Source organism: Brachyistius frenatus, unplaced genomic scaffold, assembly GCF_029030835.1.
Source record: "Brachyistius frenatus isolate BFR_SWC_R1_liver_20210118 unplaced genomic scaffold, ASM2903083v1 Contig_214, whole genome shotgun sequence".
NCBI classification, from domain to species: Eukaryota; Metazoa; Chordata; class Actinopteri; family Embiotocidae; genus Brachyistius; species Brachyistius frenatus.
Window position 1 is genome coordinate 487501 of NW_027210813.1, and position 23215 is coordinate 510715.

At 41.4% G+C, this 23215-nt stretch overlaps 1 protein-coding gene across 3 annotated transcripts in view; it reads right to left on the reverse strand.

The window, feature by feature from the left end:
- Positions 1-23215, reverse strand: part of gnao1a (guanine nucleotide binding protein (G protein), alpha activating activity polypeptide O, a) — a 69978-nt gene that overhangs the window by 13067 nt on the left and 33696 nt on the right. For 2 of the 3 annotated variants that reach the window (XM_069719410.1, XM_069719408.1), the window contains exons 4-7: positions 11428-11588; positions 8454-8582; positions 6110-6239; positions 1264-1417 (exon numbers count right to left, since the gene is read on the reverse strand). In XM_069719410.1, the coding sequence (XP_069575511.1) occupies positions 1264-1417; positions 6110-6239; positions 8454-8582; positions 11428-11588 (574 nt within the window). The remainder of the gene's footprint in view (positions 1-1263; positions 1418-6109; positions 6240-8453; positions 8583-11427; positions 11589-23215) is intronic. The other variant, XM_069719407.1, reaches the window with a different exon arrangement.

Below are 23215 nucleotides of genomic sequence, written 5' to 3' on the forward strand. Positions count from 1 at the left end.
CGGTGTTAAACGTTGATAAACAGTGTTAAACGGTGTGAAACTGTTATAAATGGTGATAAACGGTCTAAACTGATAAATGGTAAATGGTGTTAAACGGTGTGTTAAAACGGTGATAAACGGTGTTGTGAAACTGTGATAAACGGTGTGTGAAACGGTCTTAAATGGTGATAAACGGTGTTAAACGGTGTGAAACTGGTGATAAACGGTGTTAAACGGTGTTAAACGGTGTGAAACGGTGTTAAAACGGTGATAAACGGTGATAAACGGTGTGAAACGGTGTTAAAACGGTGATAAACGGTGTGAAACGGTGATAAACGGTGATAAACAGTGTTAAACGGTGTGAAACTGTTATAAATGGTGATAAACGGTCTTAAACGGTGATCAATGGTGATAAACGGTGTTCAACGGTGTGAAACTGTGATAAACGGTGTTAAACGGTGTGAAACTGTGATAAACGGTGTTAAACGGTGTTAAATGGTGATAAACGGTGTTAAACGGTGTGAAACTGATAGACTGATAAACGGTGTTAAACGGTGTTAAATGGTGATAAACGGTGTTAAACGGTGTGAAACTGATAGACTGATAAACGGTGTTAAACGGTGTGAAACGGTGTTAAAACGGTGATAAACGGTGTGAAACGGTGTTAAACGGTGTGAAACGTTGATAAACGGTGTTAAACAGTGTGAAACTGTGATAAACGGTGTTAAACGGTGTTAAATGGTGATAAACGGTGTGAAACGGTGATAAACGGTGTTAAACGGTGATAAACGGTGTTAAATGGTGATAAACGTTGTTCAACGATGTGAATCTATGATAAACGGTGTTAAACGGTGTGAAACTGATAGACTGATAAACGGTGTTAAACGGTGTTAAACGGTGTGAAACGGTGTTAAAACGGTGATAAACGGTGTGAAACGTTGATAAACGGTGATAAACGGTGTTAAACGGTGTGAAACGTTGATAAACGGTGTTAAACGGTTGTGAAACGGTGATAAACGGTGTTAAACGTTGTTCAACGGTGTGAAACTGTGATAAACGGTGTTAAACGGTGTGAAACTGATAAACGGTGTTTGAACGGTGTTAAACGGTGTGAAACAGTGATAAACGGTGACTAACGGTAATAAACGGTGTGAAACGGTGATAAACGGTGATAAACGCGTTAAATGGTGTGAAACGGTGTGAAACGGTGTGAAATGGTGTGAAACAGCGCCACCTAGTGTCCCACACAGGACATTTCATGACCTCTCCCTGTGCGGTATGTACCAGTATACTCGGGGAAGCAGATGCACAGTGGCGACTTGCTGATCTTCATCTCGAACAGGTCTTTCTTGTTGAGGAAGAGGATGATGGACGTGTCATTGAACCACTTGTTGTTGCAGATGGAGTCGAACAGCTTCAGAGACTCGTGCATGCGGTTCTGCAGGAGAGAGATCGGCGCCGGTTAAACGGGCCAGAGAAGGTCTGGACCAGTTCACAAACACACACATAAATGCACAAACAAACAAACGCACACAAACACACAAAAACACATAAATACACACAAACACACAAACAAACACACAAAGAGGAGTTAAGATGAAAATAAAACCACAAAGCATAACAGAAGTACAGAGTTCCTCTTGCTCATGGACACAGCGTTTGTTTTTCTGCTGCATGTGTGTCTGTTTGTGTGTGTGTGTGTGTGTGTGTGTGTGTGTGTGTGTGTGTGTGTGTGTGTGTGTGTGTGTGTGTGTGTGTGTGTGTGTGTGTGTGTGTGTGTGTGTGTGTGTGTTTGTGAACAGATTAGTAACAGAAACTATTAGTAAGCTGTAGTTAAAAAAAAAAGCCATGCACTTGTAGCTGGTTAGCGATGCGCCGCTGTCTGCGCTAACTGATCCCTGTGGAGCTTTCCACCACCGGGGGGCACTGTGGAACGAGTCGTAAAGATAGCAGTGAAGGAGAGGAAGAGGAAAGCTGTCAACGCTGCACTTTCAAATTAAAAACTCTTTTCTGAGGTGGGAAATGGAACTAAGAAGGTTGAACCTACAGTAAATAATAAAAAGATATTGTTTCCGATGAAAGCTCCACAGGGTACATTAATAAATAATTTAATAAAAAACAAGAAACTATATTAAAAACAACACGTCACTGAATTACCATGTAAAACGCAGCTAAACTGGTAAAAATGTTAAAATATGAAGATAAAATGTATTTTAGTGTTTTATGAAAACAGACTTAGATTTGTTTTAAAGAATGAGTTGAAAGCAGTTTCTCTTTGGTTATGAGCTTTTTCTGCTGAGTTCAGGAGGGGGAGGGGAGAATAGGTGATTGATGGGCCCATCGACCAATCAGATTAGTGGAAACTTCAGCTGCTGGTGTAGCAGTTTGACATACTGAAGAATTTAGAGGAACACAGACACACAAAGAGACGCTGCTTTCAACTCGCCGTTAGTGTATCGATCTATCAGGAGGGTTCATACCTGTATGTGGGCGGAGCATCTGCAGAAGATCTGACTGCTGATTGGTTAGAGAGGACAGTCGCTGGCGAGAGTGACAGGAGCAGTGGGAGGAGCCATAAATGCTGCAGGCGGAGTTTAGAGCAGGAACAGGAAATGCAAATGGAAAATGCAAAGCCCTCCCACGTCCCCCCCCCCGACACACATACACGTCCCTGAAAAGGAAGTGTTGAGAGCCAGGAAGTGCTCACATAGAGCACAGAGAACTGTGGTGTGTGTGTGTGTGTGTGTGTGTGTGTGTGTGTGTGTGTGTGTGTGTGTGTGTGTGTGTGTGTGTGTGTGTGTGTGTGTGTGTGTGTGTGTGTGTGTGTGTTTGTTGAACACAATGAAGGAGTCATACCGCGGTACCGTTAGCTTGTTAGCTACACGTGGTTCGACACGTGTATGTTTGAGTTGAGAAACAGTTAAACAACCTTTGACCTACATCATCATCATCATCATCGTCACCATCACCATCATCACCATCACCATCACCATCATCACCATCATCAACATCACCATCCCCATCATCACCACCACCATCATCACCATCATCATCATCACCATCATCACCATCCCCATCATCATCATCATCATCATCATCATCATCACCATCACCACCATCACCATTATCACCATCATCCCCATCATCATCCATCATCACCATGCCCATCATCATCATCACCATCATCACCATCATCATCATCCCCATCATCATCATCATCATCATCATCATCATCATCATCATCATCATCATCACCACCATCACCACCATCACCATTATCACCATCCATCATCACCATGCCCATCATCATCACCATCATCATCATCACCATCATCACCATCCCCATCATCATCACCATCATCACCATCATCATCATCACCATCACCATCATCACCACCACCATCATCACCATCATCACCATCACCATCATCAACATCACCATCATCACCATCCCCATCATCATCATCATCATCATCATCATCACCATCACCACCACCACCATCACCATTATCACCATCATCCCCATCATCACCATGCCCATCATCATCACCATCATCACCATCATCCCCATCATCATCATCCCATCATCATCCCCACCATCATCATCACCACCATCACCACCATCACCATTATCACCATCATCATCCATCATCACCATGCCCATCATCATCCCCATCATCATCATCCCCATCATCATCATCCCCATCATCACCATCATCACCACCACCACCATCATCATTACCACCATCACCATCATCCCCATCATCATTACCATCGCCATCATCATCATCATCATCATCATCATCATCATCCATCATCTCCATCACCATCATCACTATCATCATCATCATATGTATATGTGTATATACTGTATGTTCACTGCTCCAAAAAATAAAGGAACACTTAAACAACACATCCTAGATCTCAATGAATGAAATCTTCCAGTTCAAATCTTGATTCATTACATAGTGGAATGTGTTGAGAACAAAATAACATCAGAATGATCAATGGAAATCAAAATCATCATCCATGGAGGTCTGGATTCAGAATCATACTCCAAATAAAAGTGTAAAAATCAGATCACAGGCTGATCCAACTTCTGTGGAGAGTCCTGAAGACAAGTCCAAATGAGTCTCAGTAGTGTGTGTGTCCTCCACGTGCCTGTATCACTCCCTACAACGCCTGGGCATGCTCCTGATGAGACCACGGATGTTCTCCTGAGGGATCTCCTCCCAGACCCGGATCAAAGCATCGGTCCACTCCCGGACAGTCTGCGGTGGACGTGGCGTCGGCGGACGGAATGAGACACGATGTCCCGGATGTGCTGGATTGGATTCGGGTCTGGGGAACGGGTGGGCCGGTCCGTAGCGTCGATGCCTTCATCGTGCAGGAACTGCTGACACACTCCAGCCACATGAGGCCGAGCATTGTCCTGCATCAGAAGAACCCGGGACCCGCTGCACCAGCAGATGGTCTTCAACGGGTCTGAGGATCTCATCCTGAGACCTAATGGCAGTCAGGGTACCTCTGGCTAGCACACGGAGGGCTGCGCTGCCCTCCGAAGAAACGCCTCCCCAGACCGTCGCTGACCCGCCGCTGAACCGGTCCCGCTGGAGGATGTTGCAGGCAGCAGAACGTTCTCCACGGCGTCTCCAGACTCCGTCACGTCTGTCACATGTGCTCAGTGGGAACCTGCTCTCATCCGTGAAGACCGCAGGGCGCCGACGGAGAAGCTGCCGATCTCGGTGTTCTCCGGTAAAGTCCGGTCGCCCCGCACGGTGTCGGGCTGTAAGCACAGACCGCACTTGTGGACGTCGGGCCCTCGTACCGCCCTCATGGAGTCTGTTTCTGACAGTTTGAGCAGAAACATGCACATTAGTGGCCTGCTGGAGGTCATTTTGTAGGGCTCTGGCAGCGCTCCTCCTGTTCCTCCTTGCACAAAGGAGCAGATAGCGGTCCCGCTGCCGGGTTGTTGTCCTCCTACGGCCCCCTCCACGTTTCCTGGTGGACCGGCCCGTCTCCCGGTATGTCCTCCGTCCTCTTGACACTGTGCTGACAGACACAGCAAACCTTCTTGCCACAGCGTGCATTGATGTGCCATCCTGGATGAGCTGCACTACCTGAACAACTTCTGTGGGTTGGAGACACCTCATGCTCCCTCTAGTGGTGAGGACACTGGCAAAATGCAAAAGGGACCAACAATCATCCAGAAAGGACGAGGACAGAGAAACGGTCTGTGGTCACCACCTGCAGAACCGTTCCTTTATAGGGTTGTCTTGATAATTGCCTCATTTCCACCTGTTTGTTCCATTTGTACAACAGCAGGTGAAACTGATCCACAATCAGTGTTGATCCGAACTGGACAAGTTGATTTCACAGAAGTGGGATTGATTGGAGTTACATTGAGTTGTTTAAGTGTTCCCTTTATTTTTTTTGTATATACACACACAAATATATGTGTATGTAGAAGTTCCTATACGTGACCTGAAAGAGTTTGTTTGCTTTGCTCCGCGTTGACTTGCTTTTGCAACAGTGATGATTTGCATGAAGAGAAACTCCCACACAGGAGTCGCGATGCGTTTGCATGCGGTCTGGAGGACAGAGTGCCGCTCAGCGAAGGGATTTGTTAAACAAACACGTCCGACTCATATTTCCAACGGCATGTGTTTCACTGGAAACATATTTCCATGTTGTGCTGTGATCATAATCTGTGATGAGCAACAGGAGGAGACGCGTTCATTTCAGAGCCTCGTTAAAGAAGAAACGAGGAGGACATATTTATTCTGATACACAACAGTTGAACTGGACTTCTGGTTCTTAATGTGGAACTGGAGGTGTGTGGTAGTATTTTATATGACACATCAGATAAAGGAGCAGCTGCAATGTCTGAAACATGTAAATATAAAAACTCTATTGGGACGTTGACCCTTCATGTCTGAAGCTTCACACACTGTTTCATGTCAGCTTACATGTTCTTTCTACATATAGAACAATCACTCAATCTTTATACTGATATTATGAACCTGTGTGTATTAAAGGATCATTACCAATGATTCACCACTTCATGAATGCACTGAAAGTCAAATGTGTTTTAAAGCCTGGTGACGTCCGGGTGAACGTCGGTCCTTACCGTGGTCTCGTCCTCGTGCAGCACCTGATCATAGCCGCTGAGCGCCACGCAGAAGATGATGGCTGTGACGTCCTCGAAGCAGTGGATCCACTTCTTCCTCTCGGACCTCTGACCCCCCACGTCAAACAGCCTGACAGCCACAACAGACACACGTCAACAAACACCAAATAAACATCACATACAGAAAATAATGATGAAACTTTCTAGGAAGTTGAGTCAAATTTAAACGCACAAAACAAAAATAATTTCAGTTTCTGAACTAGTTTTTATTCCGTTTATTTTTGTATGTTCGTTTATTTTTGTGTGTTCGTTTATTTTTGTATGTTTGTTTATTTTTGTATGTTCGTTTATCTATGTATGTTCGTTTATTTTTATATGTTCGTTTATCTTTGTATGTTTGTTTATTTTTGTATGTTCGTTTATCTTTGTATGTTCGTTTATCTTTGTATGTTCGTTTATCTTTGTATGTTCACTCTTAAAGTGAATTAGATTTCAGGTACATTTAAACACATTCTTCTGGCATCATCAATTTTGTATTAATTCCTTTCTTTGGCTGAAACCTGAGTCCAGCTGTGTTTTTGACTCTTTTAAAGGCTCAGTTAGTTCCTAAATTCATTCATTTATATATAAGCCGATTTTGAGGCGTAAATAAAATACATTTTTGAAAAGTCAAACTGTGTCAGCTCAACACAGTGAACAAAGCTGCTCTTGTGTTTGCTGTCAGCAGGTCTCCAACATGTCTCCTCCAGGAAATCCTCATCTTGTGATCTTAATAATTCTCTGCAACATTTTTCAAAATTCCTGCAATTCCTCAAAAAAAAAAATCCTGGACAGAAGCTCAGCTGAGAGTTTTACAGCACTTTCCAAAGAAAACGTACTCGACTTGCAATTTTTGCAAATTTTTGTAATTGTACTGCAATAAAAACACAAAAATTTACAAATTACATCAAACTTTTGGGGAAGATTCGCAACAAAATTCAGAATTTTGTGAAATCCTGAAAGACCTGATCGTGTTATTTATTAAAGTGGGTCCGCGAGTGTGATCAGGGTAATTACAGTGAGCTTTAGTCTTTGAATGGAGATGCTTGAAAAATCGAAGAGCAGAAATGTGTTTCTCCTCTTGCTGCTCTGCTGCCATTCGTCCTGCTGACAGAGAGTCAGTGTGGGACTCTGAGGACCTGCGCTGTTACCTCGTCTATCTTTAGTGCAACAGAGAGTTTAAACACCACCTGACCTCTGACCTCTGAACGCTGTCGAGGTTCCTCAACGAGCAGTTTGTCCACACAGACGCTTCACAAACCGTTTCCATCCTCCTCGTTACAAAAGCTGCAAACGACCACGTTCTCAGCCTCAAGTTATATTTTAGTGGCAAATAGTCAAAAAAACACACCAAGTAGCCGTGTGTGTGTGGTCTGTACTTGTATGGTTTTACCACCTTTCGGTCTCAAAGCGCTTTAACATGGTTTTCCATTCACCCATTCACCCACTAATGAGACAGATCACCATGGAAGGTGCTGCCATCAGGAGAACATTCACATACCAATGGTTCACCATCGGGAGCAACTTAGGGTTCAGTGTCTTGCTCAAGGACACTTAGGCATGTGGACAGGAGGAGCTGGGGATCGAACCACCAACCTTCTGATTAGTGTGCAACCCACTCTACCGTCTGTGTGTGTGTGTGTGTGTGTGAGAGTCACACCCAGAACACTCTGCAGGACTGACAGTAATAACAACGGAGGGCACAATATTTAGACACCTCAACCAAAAACACCCAGAACAGCTGGAGGAGGACCAACATCTCTGCAGCTGTAAATGGAGGATGTGTAACTGTGTGTGTCAGTGTGTAGACGTGTGCACACAAGAGGGACTGAAATACGGTGATTAAATTAGAGGTCAGAACGAAACTCCACCCCTCTCTGTCATCATTCCCACAGCTACTTGTTCTAATTGAATCAGACCTCATTAAAAGGAAGACAATGATAAATATAGACACTTGTTTAAATCTCAGTAATTACAGGATGGATGATGGATGGATGGATGATGGATGGATGGATGGATGGATGGATGATGGATGGATGGATGGATGGATGGATGGATGGATGGATGGATGGATGGATGGATGGATGGATGATGGATGGATGGATTATGGATGGATGATGGATGAATGGATAGATGGATGGATGATGGATGGATGGATTGATGCATGATGGATGAATGATAGATGGATGGATGATGGATGGACGATGTATGTATGTATGTATGGATGGATGATGGATGGATGAAAGATGGATGGATGATGGATGATTGATGATGGATGATGGATGGATGATGAGTGATGAGGTACCTGAAGTGCAGGTTCTTGAAGGTGAAGTGTGTCTCTACGATGCCAGTGGTCTTGACGCGGGTCCTCAGGATGTCCTGCTCCGTTGGCTGGTAGTCCGTCGCACCGATCCGATCGAGGCTGTCTAGGTAGCTGCAAAAACACAGAAGCAAAGTCTGTAAGTAAACATCAGGGGATGTGATACCCAGATGTGATCATTGACGTTTTCATTAACCCAGATCATTTCTTGGTTGTCATGGCCTGGTTGTTATGCCTCATTCTGTTCAGAAGGGGGCAGTGATGCAACTGAACACGTTGCTACCATAAACTGTATATTAAGTGGACATCACTGAATACTAAAAAATGGTTCTGATGCAGAAGTGTCTTCAGCTGCAATACCAGCGAGTGCCACTAGAGGTCGGCTCCAAAAAGCCTCCGGCTCCATAGACTCCCATTCAACTTCTCTCATCAAATCCAAAGTGAATAAAATGTGTCCATCAGTTATCTCGGTGTTGTTAGCTAAAGTCACTCCTTCTTCTTAGTTTTCTGGAGGTCCATCTGAAAATAATCCCTCATTCATTAGAAAAGAAGATTCAAGAAGACCTGTTTTTGGGGGCGTGTCTGTTTGATTGACAGGCCTGTGGTGCAGTCAGGTTACAACTATCGGTGGGCGGGATGTTTCACTGCTGGTTGCTGATTGGTTGCTAACAGATCATAGATGTGATGTGAACAGCAGAAACACGCAAAGACGACAACAGCCATAAAAAAATATCATCATTATTAGTCAAACAGCTCAAAGCAGTTATCAAATAGAGTTTTTGTTAGAAATGTCCGTCCCTATTAAATACCTTTAACATGAATTATATTATACTCATATCTGCTCATGTCTGGCAAGTTTATGTTTTAGTACTTTCACCCAAAATATTTTTATTTACTGGAAAACAAAATCTTCCACATTTCAATAATACAAATGGTTTCCAATAAAAAATTACCATTAACTTCCTCACTGCTGCACAATGAATGAATCAAGATAATTAGTTTAAATCCAAAGTTCTCCGTGAGTGGATAATCCGCCCTCTGAGAAACCTGGAATCTGATTGGTCGGTACTCTGAGCTGACGGTCGGCAGAGTGACAGAAGAGACGCTTTGAAAATATTCCTCCATCAGCTGTGATGGATGTAGAGCTGTATTTCTAGAGCAGAGTCGCTTCACAGCTTTTAAACAGATGATCGGTTACTTCAGAGACACAAAGATAAAGACAGATATAAATAGAAAAATAATAGATAGATATAAATAGAAAGCTAGGTATAGATAGATAGATAGATAGATAGATAGATAGATAGATAGATAGATAGATAGATAGATAGATAGATAGATAGATAGATAGATAGATAGATAGATAGATAGATAGATAGATAGATAGATAGATAGATAGATAGAAAGAAAGAAAGATATAAATACATAGATAGATATCGATATATAGACAGATAGATTTAGATAGAAAGATATATAGATAAATATAGATAAAGACAGATGTAGCTATATAGATAGATAGATAGATAGATAGATAGATAGATAGATAGATAGATAGATAGATAGATAGATAGATAGATAGATAGATAGATAGATAGATAGATAGATAGATAGATAGATAGATAGATAGATAGATAGATAGATATAGACATATATATAAATAAATAAATATAGATATATATAGACAGAGAAATATATGGATATATATATATATATATATATATATAAATATAAATAGATATAAATAGATATAGATAGATATAGAGATATAGATATAGATTGATATATATATAGATAAATATAAATAGATATAGATTGATATATATGTGTGTGTATATATATGGATAAAGATGGACATATAGAAAGAAAGATATAAATAGATATATAGATATAGATATATAAAGATATTGTAAAAAAATATGTAGAGCATTTATTTGCAGAAACTGACAACAATTAGTATTGCATTGTTTAAAAATGAATATGAACTTGTTTTCTTTGTATTATTCGAGATCTGAAAACACTGCGTCTTTTTTGTTATTTTGACCAGTTGTCATTTTCTGCAAATAAATGCTCTAAATTTAAATTTGGGAGAAATGTTGTCAGTAGTTTATAGAATAAAACAACAAAAAAAATCATTTTATTCAAACACATACCAATAAATAGTAAAACCAGAGAAACTGATAATTTTGAAGTGGTCTCTTAATTTTTCCAGAGCTGTATATCTATTAGTCCCTTATTGATCCGGACATGAACACATACAGTGTGTACATTGATCCTTCATTGTTCCTTTAACACTAAATAGGTTGAGAACCGAGACGTTAAACGTCGAGAAGTCCTGCTGCAGTCCGACGAGGAGGCTTCAAGGTCACCACATTTATACGGAGGCTTCAAGGTCACCACATTTATACGGAGGCTTCAAGGTCACCACATTTATACGGAGGCTTCAAGGTCACCACATTTATACAGAGGCTTCAAGGTCATCACGTTTATACAGAGGTTTCAAGGTCACCACGTTTATACGGAGGCTTCAAGGTCACCACGTTTATACGGAGGCTTCAAGGTCACCACGTTTATACGGAGGCTTCAAGGTCATCACGTTTATACGGAGGTTTCAAGGTCATCACGTTTATACATAGGCTTCAAGGTCATCACGTTTATACAGAGGCTTCAAGGTCATCACGTTTATACGGAGGTTTCAAGGTCACCACGTTTATACGGAGGCTTCAAGGTCACCACGTTTATACGAATGCCTTGAGGTCAATACATGTTTATATGGAGACGTCAAGGTCACCACATGTTTATACAGATGCTTCAAGGTCACTGCATGTTTATACGGAGGCTTCAAGGTCACACACAAACACACACACACACACACACACACACACACACACACACACACACACACACACACACACACACACACACACACACACACACACACACACAGTGGAGCGGGTGGACGTACTACTGCGCTGAATCGTTGAGCTGGTACTCCCGGGCGCGGCTGAAGCACTCCTGGATACCGGAGTCGGACCACAGACGCATCATGGCGGAGAGCAGCTCGGCCGAGTACGGCTCCGTGTCCTCCATACGACTGACCACGTCGCACACCATCTTAGCATCCGCCTGCAGGAAACACCAGAGAGGGACGTTAGCAGGAGGTTAGCAGGAGGATAGCAGGAGGATAGCAGTAGGATAGCAGGAGGATAGCAGGAGGTTAGCAGTAGGATAGCAGGAGGTTAGCAGGAGGATAGCAGTAGGATAGCAGGAGGTTAGCAGGAGGATAGCAGGAGGATAGCAGGAGGTTAGCAGGAGGATAGCAGGAGGATAGCAGGAGGTTAGCAGGAGGATAGCAGGAGGTTAGCAGGAGGATAGCAGGAGGTTAGCAGGAGGATAGCAGGAGGATAGCAGGAGGTTAGCAGGAGGATAGCAGGAGGATAGCAGGAGGTTAGCAGTAGGATAGCAGGAGGATAGCAGGAGGTTAGCAGGAGGATAGCAAGAGGATAGCAGGAGGATAGCAGGAGGTTAGCAGGAGGATAGCAGGAGGATCTCCAGGTGAAAGAGCATCATTTAAGATCCATGTGCTGTATTCAGATGGACCTCCAGAAAACTAATAAGAAGGAGTGACTTTAGCTAACAACACCGAGATAACTGATGGACACATTTTATTCACTTTGGATTTGATGAGAGAAGTTGAATGGAAGGCTCCAAAAATTGTGCTTTTACATTTTACATTTACTTTTATATACAGTTGGTGGTCATCACAGAGACAGTAGAGAAACAAACACGGTGAAGCTGCAGATAGTTTTAATGTCATGCAATCAGAATGTGGGCAAATGTTCAGGAAGCTGCTGACCTTAACTGGCTGTTTAAAAGCTGAAAATACTACCTCAAAAATAAAGTGGGATGGAAATAGAAAAGCTATTTGAGATAAAAGGCCGAGCATTTGTTTTTAGCTGCAGGAGGCCGAAGAGGAGGCTGCTGTCATGCAGCTGTGATCCAGCTCGGCTTCTATCAGGGGCAGAACCTGCTGATCGGTGCCGAGCTCCTCAGAGACAAAGAGGATGGACCAATCAGATCCTGGCAACAGATGTGACTGAAGAGGAGTCACTGTGTTAAAATAAGCTGTTGGGTCATGTGACTACAGCTGCAGCTCTGGGTCACATCAGGACCTCTGCATGGATTTATAATGGATTCACCACTGGGTTGTAAAAGCCTGTCAAAGAACTGAATCCATATCAATACCTTCATTAATACTTTCAATGTACCGAAGTGATTCTATTAAACTTCAAACTGGTTGTATTTGTGTTCCTGAGAGGATTCCTGGATGTTTTATTTCCCTGTTGGTGGTTTATTAGAGTCGTTCTGAGATGCCCTCCCCCCCTCCTCCTTCTATTATTGATTTCTATTCTAGCCCTGACACCTTACATGATCACTCCTGCTCACAGTAACAGTTCCAGCCCTGACCTTTGACCTTTGCCTTCCTTTATCAGCACGGCACTGATATGTGAGCTACAACTGGATTGCAGCATAAATGATGACTTTGTCTTCTGGTAAAATATTTACCTCCATGGAGGATCATAAACTCACAACAATCTGACCGTTGTTCCACTGATATTGAATGTTGATGAGTATTTCTTCCTGCTGGCCACCAACACACCACACATCCTCATGAAGGATCCCAGAGGATCAGATTACATGTCACCATGAAATAGAAAATCATCCCTGAACTTTGATGCTCTGCAGAAGTTTTCCTGTTTTTAAACATTTACTGGGTTCGGTGTCGACAAGAAGAGGAACGCTAGCAACTAGCAGCTAGCTACTGAACATAGTGGAAGTGATGGAGACCAAAACAGAGCGAAAAATAGACAATTTTGGACGTTTATTTAGCAGATGGCGCTCATCATCATCATCACTGCATGATGACTGATGTCCTCTGACCAATAGGATGACAGACTGCATGATGACTCATGTCCTCTGACCAATAGGACGACAGAGTCATACATGAGTGAGAGTGGATCTGATGTGATGGAAAGGAGGATCAGAGCTCTGCTGGTGCTGTCCACTGTCTCACAGCCTCATATGGAAGAAGAAACTGTGTGTGTCAGTATGAAGGATGGCCTGCTTTCTGTGTGTGTGTGTGTGTGTGTGTGTGTGTGTGTGTGTGTGTGTGTGTGTGTGTGTGTGTGTGTGTGTGTGTGTGTGTGTGTGTTCCAGTTTAAAATGCTGGGCAGGGAGCCACAGACACACTTTCAACCCACAGACCAAGATCCTGTGATAGCAGGCAGGAGGCGGGTCAGAGAGACACACACGCACACACGCACGCACGCACGCACGCACGCACGCACGCACGCACGCACGCACGCACACACACACACACACACACACACACACACACACACACACACACACACACACACACACACAGTCGGCAGGAATCAGGTGTGTTTACTGCAGAAGAGCTGCATGCTGCTGTGTGACCACCAGTTACAAACGTCTCGCTATGGATCGCCACGGATACGACCAAGAGGGTCAAAGGTCAAGGTGCATTCAAAGGATGAAGTACTACATCCCAGCTGAATACACCCTACATGCAACAGTACATATTGAAAGTATAAAGAAATAGTCTGTGATTCAGAACACAGGGTGAGTGTTTTCCTGACATACTAATTATTCTGGTCGTACGAACACTGGAACAGGAGACTGGTGACATCATCAAAACCAAAGCATGAATATTTATCTGACGTTTCTGAGTTTCATCCAGCTGTTTCTACCCAGATGAACCAAAACACCTCTGATAATGTAAAATGATGTTGAACAGGTGATGTTGTGATGATGATGTAATAACTGTGACAGTCACTGAACATGCTTCATGTGGTCACTTAGTGTGTTTTCTGTTCTAATAGTCACTGATTGATGAATGAAAACATCTCCGTTGGTTTGTTTGTTATGGAGGAAACACATGTAACAACAACATATGAAACATATGAAACACATGTAACAACAACATATGAAACCTGAAACACATGTAACAACAACATATGAAACGTATGAAACACATGTAACAACAACATATGAAACACATGTAACATATGAAATATATGAAACACATAACAACAACATATGAAACACATGTAACAACAACGTATGAAATATATGAAACACGTAACAACAACATATGAAACACGTAACAACAACATATGAAACACATGTAACTATAACATATGAAGCACATTTAACCACAACATATGAAACACATGTAACAACGACATATGAAATATATGAAACACGTAACAACAACATATGAAACACGTAACAACAACATATGAAACATATGAAACACATGTAAAGTGGGGCAAAAAAGTATTTAGTCAGCCACCAATTGTGCAAGTTCTCCCACTTAAAAAGATGAGAGACGCCTGTAATTTTCATCACAGGTACACTTCAACTATGAGAGACAGAATGGGGGGAAAGAATCCAGGAAATCACATTGTAGGATTTTTAATGAATTAATTGGTAAATTCCTCGGTAAAATAAGTATTTGGTCACCTACAAACAAGCAAGATTTCTGGCTCTCACAGACCTGTAACTTCTTCTTTAAGAGGCTCCTCTGTCCTCCACTCGTTACCTGTATTAATGGCACCTGTTTGAACTTGTTATCAGTATAAAAGACACCTGTCCACAACCTCAAACAGTCACACTCCAAACTCTACTATGGCCAAGACCAAAGAGCTGTCAAAGGACACCAGAAACAAAATTGTAGACCTGCACCAGGCTGGGAAGACTGAATCTGCAATAGGTAAGCAGCTTGGTGTGAAGAAATCAACTGTGGGAGCAATTATTAGAAAATGGAAGACATACAAGACCACTGATAATCTCCCTCGATCTGGGGCTCCACGCAAGATCTCACCCCGTGGGGCCAAAATGATCACAAGAACGGTGAACAAAAATCCCAGAACCACACGGGGGGACCTCGTGAATGACATGCAGAGAGCTGGGACCAAAGTAACAAAGGCTACCATCAGTAACACACTACGCCGCCAGGGACTCAAATCCTGCAGTGCCAGACGTGTCCCCCTGCTTCAGCCAGTACATGTCCAGACCAGTCTGAAGTTTGCTAGAGAGCATTTGGATGATCCAGAAGAGGATTGGGAGAATGTCATATGGTCAGATGAAACCAAAATAGAACTTTTTGGTAAAAACTCAACTCGTCGTGTTTGGAGGAGAAAGTTGCATCCAAAGAACACCATACCTACTGTGAAGCATGGGGGTGGAAACATCATGCTTTGGGGCTGTTTTTCTGCAAGGGGACCAGGACAACTGATCCGTGTAAAAGAAAGAATGAATGGGGCCATGTATCGTGAGATTTTGAGTGAAAACCTCCTTCCATCAGCAAGGTCATTGAAGATGAAACGTGGCTGGGTCTTTCAGCGTGACAATGATCCCAAACACACCGCCGGGCAACGAAGGAGTGGCTTCGTAAGAAGCATTTCAAGGTCCTGGAGTGGCCGAGCCAGTCTCCAGATCTCAACCCCATAGAAAATCTGTGGAGGGAGTTGAAAGTCTGTGTTGCCCAGCGACAGCCCCAAAACATCACTGCTCTAGAGGAGGTCTGCATGGAGGAATGGGCCAAAATACCAGCAACAGGGTGAAAAGCTTGTGAAGACTTACAGAAAACCTTTGACCTCTGTCATTGCCAACAAAAGGTATATAACAAAGTATTGAGATGAGCTTTTGTTATTGACCAAATACTTATTTTCCACCATAATTTGCAAATATATTCTTTAAAAATCAGACAACGTGATTTTCAGGAATTGTTTTTCTCATTTTGTCTCTCATAGTTTAGGTATACCTATGATGAAAATTACAGGCGTCTCTCATCTTTTTAAGTGGGAAAACTTGCACAATTGGTGGCTGACTAAATACTTTTTTGCCCCACTGTAACTATAACATGAAACACATGTAACCACAACATATGAAACACATGTAATCACAACATATGAAACACATCTAACAACAGCATATGAAACATGTAACCAAAACATATGAAACACATGTAACCACAACATAAACACATGTAACCACAACATATGTAACACATGTAACCATAACATGAAACACATGTAATCACAACATATGAAACACATGTAACCACAACATATGAAACACATGTAACCACAACATATGAAAGACCTGTAACCACAGCATATGAAACACGTGTAACCACAACATATGAAACACATGTAACCACAACATATGAAAGACCTGTAACCACAGCATATGAAACACATGTAACCACAACATAGGAAACACATGTAACCACAACATAGGAAACACATGTAACTATAACATATGAAACACATGTAATCACAACATATAAAACACATGTAACCACAACATATGAAACACATGTAATCACAACATATGAAACACATGTAACCACAACATATGAAACACATGTAACCACAACATATGACACACATGTAACCATAACATGAAACACATGTAACCACAACATATGAAACACATGTAACCACAACATATGAAACACATGTAACTATAACATATGAAACATATGTAACTATAACATTTGAAACACATGTAACCACAACATATAAAACACATGTAACTATGGCATATGAAACACATGTAACTATAACATATGAAACACATGTAACAACAGCATATGAAACACATGTAATCACAACATATGAAACACATGTAACCACAACATATGAAACACATGTAACCACAGCATATGAAACACATGTAACCACAACATAAACACATGTAACCACAACATATGAAACACATGTAAACATAACATGAAACACATGTAATCACAACATATGAAAGACCTGTAACCACAGCATATGAAACATGTAACCACAACATAGGAAACACATGTAACCACAACATATGAAAACATGTGTAACCACAACATATGAAACACATGTAACCACAACATATGAACCTGACATATGAAACATGTAACCACAACATAGGAAACACATGTAACCACAACATAGGAAACACATGTAACTATAACATATGAAACACATGTCATCACAACATATGAAACACATGTAATCACAACATATGAAACACATGTAACCACAACATATGAAACACATGTAACCACAACATATGACACACATAACCATAACATGAAACACATGTAACCACAACATATGAAACACATGTAACCACAACATAGGAAACACATGTAACCACAACATAGGAAACACATGAAACACATGTAACTATAACATATGAAACACATGTAATCACAACATATAAAACACATGTAACCACAACATATGAAACACATGTAACTGAAACACATGTAACCACAACATATGAAACACATGTAACCACAACATATGACACACATAACCATGAAAACATGTAACCACAACATATGAAACACATGTAACCACAACATATGAAACACATGTAACTATGTAACCCACATATGAAACATATGTAACTATAACATTTGAAACACATGTAACCACAACATATAAAACACATGTAACTATGGCATATGAAACACATGTAACTATAACATATGAAACACATGTAACAACAGCATATGAAACACATGTAACCACAACATATGAAACACATGTAACCACAACATATGAAACACATGTAACCACAACATATGAAACACATGTAACAACAGTATATGAAACACATGTAACAACAGCATATGAAACACATGTAACCACAACAACATACAAGTGTTTGTGTGGTTTTTGTTGATGCGGAGCCTCAGCCAATCAAATATCTCAGAACCTCCCCCTTCTATTTTTGGACTTCACGCTTCATCCATTTTGTCAATGACACCTCCTCCTCCTCCTCTTCCTCCTCCTTTTCCTATTCTTCCTCCTCCTCTCTCACTTTCTAATTTTTATCTTTTTCTGTCATGACGTCATAATAAAAAATAAAACTTGTGACTTCCTGAACATTCCGTCGTTTATCTCCTTCTTCTATCACATCTCCCTCCGTCTCTCACTTCCCCACCACATCATGTGACTGTCAGCTGCTGTTGCCATGGTGATCAGCCTCATTTCCCAGGAATGCAATCTTGTATCCGATTTTCTTTCTCTGTCTGTCCTGCACCCTCCTCCTCCTCCTCCTTTTCCTCCTCCTCCTCCTCCTCCTCCGTAGTTGCTGAATAATGTAAGTGATAAAATATTTAATTGTTGTTCTGCCCTCCAGTCGTTTTCCCCAGTACAGCCTTAACCCACACACACTTAACCCTAACACACACACTCTCTCACACACACACACACACACACACACACACACACACACACACACACACACACACACACACACACACACACACACACACACACACACACACACACACACACACACACACACACACACACACACACACACACACACACACACACACACATGTGTCTGACAGAATTATTGGTGAATAATAAATGTATGTTGATTATTATCACATCATGATGTCTTCTTGTAATGTTCATCTAACAGGAAGTGATGTTCATCTGCTAACAGGAAGTGATGTTCATCTGCTAACAGGAAGTGATGGTCATCTGCTAACAGGATGCTAATGGAGGTGTAACGGAGGAGGAACCGAGGAGAAAAACGGAGGCATAAACAGGGGAGTAACGGAGGAGTAAACGGAGGAGAAAACGGAGGAAAAAACAGAGGAGTAATGGAGGAGGAATGGAGGTGTAACGGAGGAGTAACGGAGGAATAATGGAGGTGTAACGAAGGAGTAACGGAGGAATAATGGAGGAGGAATGGAGGAGGAATGGTATGAGAGGGAGACCGGAGACAAACTGTCCCAGGAGATGCTGCCAAAACATGACGCCCAATCACGTGGGAGGATAGCCAGTCAGCTGACCACATGGCTGTGTGCTCAACAGAGGTGGTGAGCTAGCCCGGTTGCTACGGTAACTGGTTGGTATCCTAGAGACTGGCAATGGGGCTGATAGAAAACTGAATGGAGAGACTGAGAGAGGAGGAGGAGGAGGAGGAGAAAGAGGAGGACGAGGAGGAGGAGACGTCCTCTCTACGCCAGCACAAACACACACACCTAAAACATACACACACACACACACACACACACACACACACACACACACACACTCACTCACTCACTCACTCACACACACACACACACACACACACACACACACACACACACACACACACACACACACACACACACACTCACTCACTCACTCACTCACTCACTCACACACACACACACACACACACACACACACACACACACACACACACACACACACACACACACACACACACACACACACACACAGTAGGCGTATTATTGTCTGCACTCATACACACTGACTATGATGAACTCACATCATGAACATCAAGTCTCTGCTTCTGTCTTGCAGCTCTTCATCTTCTTCATCAATACAGCCTCCAGTTCATCTTCATCTTCATCACTACAGCCTCTGGCTTATCTTAATCTTCCTCTTCATCAGTACAGCCTCCAGTTCATCTTCATCTTATTCTTCATCACGACAGCCTCCAGTTCATCTTCTTCTTCATCACTACAGCCTCCAGTTCAATCTTCATCACTACAGCATCAAGATCATCTTCCTCTTCCTCTTCATCACTACAGCTGCCATCTGACTGTTTAACTGTTTAACACAAACCGTAAAACTAAGCTGGTAACAACAGACGTAAATTATTATATTATTATTGTTATTATACAGCCGAAGGATTCAAGCTCAACACTTGTAAATGAAGACAAGAATGGCTATGAGGGTCAGAGGTCAGAGACGGAGCATTGATGAGGGGAATGAAGAAGAATTCCGGATGAAGAAGAGGAAGACAGGATGACGAAGAGGAAGACAGGATGACGAAGAAGAAGACAGGATGAAGAAGAGGAAGACAGGATGAAGAAGAATAAGACAGGATGAAGAAGAAGACAGGATGAAGAAGAAGAAGAAGACAGGATGAAGAAGAGAAAGACAGGATGAAGAAGAAGAAGACAGGATGAAGAAGAGGAAGACAGGATGAAGAAGAGGAAGACAGGATGAAGAGGAAGACGGGATGAAGAAGAAGACAGGATGAAGAAGAGGAACACAGGATGAAGAGGAAGACAGGATGATGAAGAAGAAGAAGACAGGATGAAGAGGAAAACAAGATGAAGAAGAAGACAGGGTGAAGAAAAGGAAAACAAAATGAAGAAGAGGAAAACAGGATGAAGAAGAGGAAGACAGGATGAAGAAGAGGAAAACAGGATGAAGAAGAGGAAGAAAGGATGAAGAGGAAGACAGGACGAAGAAAAGGAAGACAGGATGAAGAAGAGGAAGAAAGGATGAAGAGGAAGACAGCATGAAGAAGAGGAAGACAGGATGAAGAGGAAGACAGGATGAAGAAGAAGACAGGATGAAGAAGAGGAAAACAAGATGAAGAAGAGGAAGACAGGATGAAGAAGAAGAAGACAGGATGAAGAGGAAGACAGGATAAAGAAGAGGAAGACAGGATGAAGAAGAAGAAGACAGGATGAAGAAGAGGAAGACAGGATGAAGAAGAATAAGACAGGATGAAGAAGAAGACAGGATAAAGAAGAAGAAGACAGGATGAAGAAGAAGAAGACAGGATGAAGAAGAGGAAGACAGGATGAAGAAGAAGACAGGATGAAGAAGAAGAAGAAGACAGGATGAAGAAGAAGACAGGATGAAGAAGAAGAAGACAGGATGAAGAAGGGAAAACAAGATGAAGAAGAGGAAGACAGGATGAAGAAGAGGAAGACAGGATGAAGAAGAAGACAGGATGAAGAAGAAGAAGAAGACAGGATGAAGAAGAAGAAGACAGGATGATGAAGAAGAAGAAGACAGGATGAAGAAGAAGAAGACAGGATGAAGAAGAAGACAGGATGAGCCGGAAAGAGACTCTGAGCGGCTTTTCATTAAAAGTCCAGACACGCTGGGACCCATGTTGTGTCATTAGCCAATACACACACACACACACACACACACACACACACACACACACACACACACACACACACACACACACACACACACACACACACACACACACACCCTTGAGCCTGTTGTCTTGATCAACAGAAGCACTTCAGAACAGAAAGATGAGGAGAGGAAGAGGAGGGTTTGAGGAAGAATCAGGATCAAATACGTTTACATACGTGTCTGCTCGTCATGACGCTGACACGCTACAAAATAAAACAGGCTTCAAAATAAAACACGCTACAAAATAACACAGGCTTCAAAATAAAACACGTCACAAAATAAAACACGCTACAAAATAAAACAGGCTTAAAAATAAAACAGGCTTCAAAATAAAACACGCTACGAAATAAAACACGCTACAAAATAAAACGCGCTACAAAATAAAACACGCTACAAAATGAAACACGCTACAAAATAAAACAGGCTACAAAATAAAACACGCTACAAAATAAAACACGCTACAAAATAAAACAGGCTACAAAATAAAACACGCTACAAAATAAAACAGGCTACAAAATAAAACACGCTACGAAATAAAACCCGCTACAAAATAAAACAGGCTACAAAATAAAACACGCTACAAAATAAAACACGCTACAAAATAAAACAGGCTTCAAAACAAAACACGCTACAAAATAAAACAGGCTTCAAAATAAAACATGCTACAAAATAAAACAGGCTTAAAAATAAAACACGCTACAAAATAAAACAGGCTACAAAATAAAACAGGCTTCAAAATAAAACACGCTACAAAATAAAACAGGCTTAAAAATAAAACAGGCTTAAAAATAAAACACGCTACAAAATAAAACAGGCTTCAAAATAAAACACGCTACAAAATAAAACAGGCTACAAAATAAAACACGCTACAAAATAAAACACGCTACAAAATAAAACAGGCTACAAAATAAAACACGCTACAAAATAAAACAGGCTTCAAAATAAAACACGCTACAAAATAAAACACGCTACAAAATAAAAATAAAACACGCTACAAAATAAAACAGGCTTCAAAATAAAACACGCTACAAAATAAAACAGGCTACAAAATAAAACACGCTACAAAATAAAACACGCTACAAAATAAAACACGCTACAAAATAAAACACGCTGCTAAATAAACATGTCATCCACATGTATTCATATTGTGGAACAATTTGTTCTCTAAATATTAAACTTTTGGTCAGTGTGATCTCCGTTTCCATGGCAACACATGGGGTATGACTAACAACTGGAAAACAATCCGTAGACTCTTATTTAACGTACAGAATTTGTACTATTCAAGGAAGTAGTCCGACCCTTAGCAACCACCTAGCAACAGAGAGGATTTCTCGTCTCCAACTGAATAAATACAAAACATAACTCAAATAACTCAGATATCTCATGAACAAAGATATTTGATGAACAAAGATATTTGATGAACAAAGTTATCTGTTGAACAAAGATATCTGATGAACAAATGTATACATGTATTATCTTTTTAAGATAATAAATCAAAAAGTCTAAAAAATATAATTTTCCAAAATATACATCTTTCGGAGTTATATTTACACACAATATATATGCATATATTTTGTGTACATATATGTATGTATATATATGTGTGTGTGTGTCTGTCGGTGTGAATGCGTGTGTGTGTGTGTGTGTGTGTGTGTGTGTGTGTGTGTGTGTGTGTGTGTGTGTGTGTGTGTGTGTGTGTGTGTGTGTGTGTGTAAACAGAATGTTCTGTCAGAACAGCAGAACTCT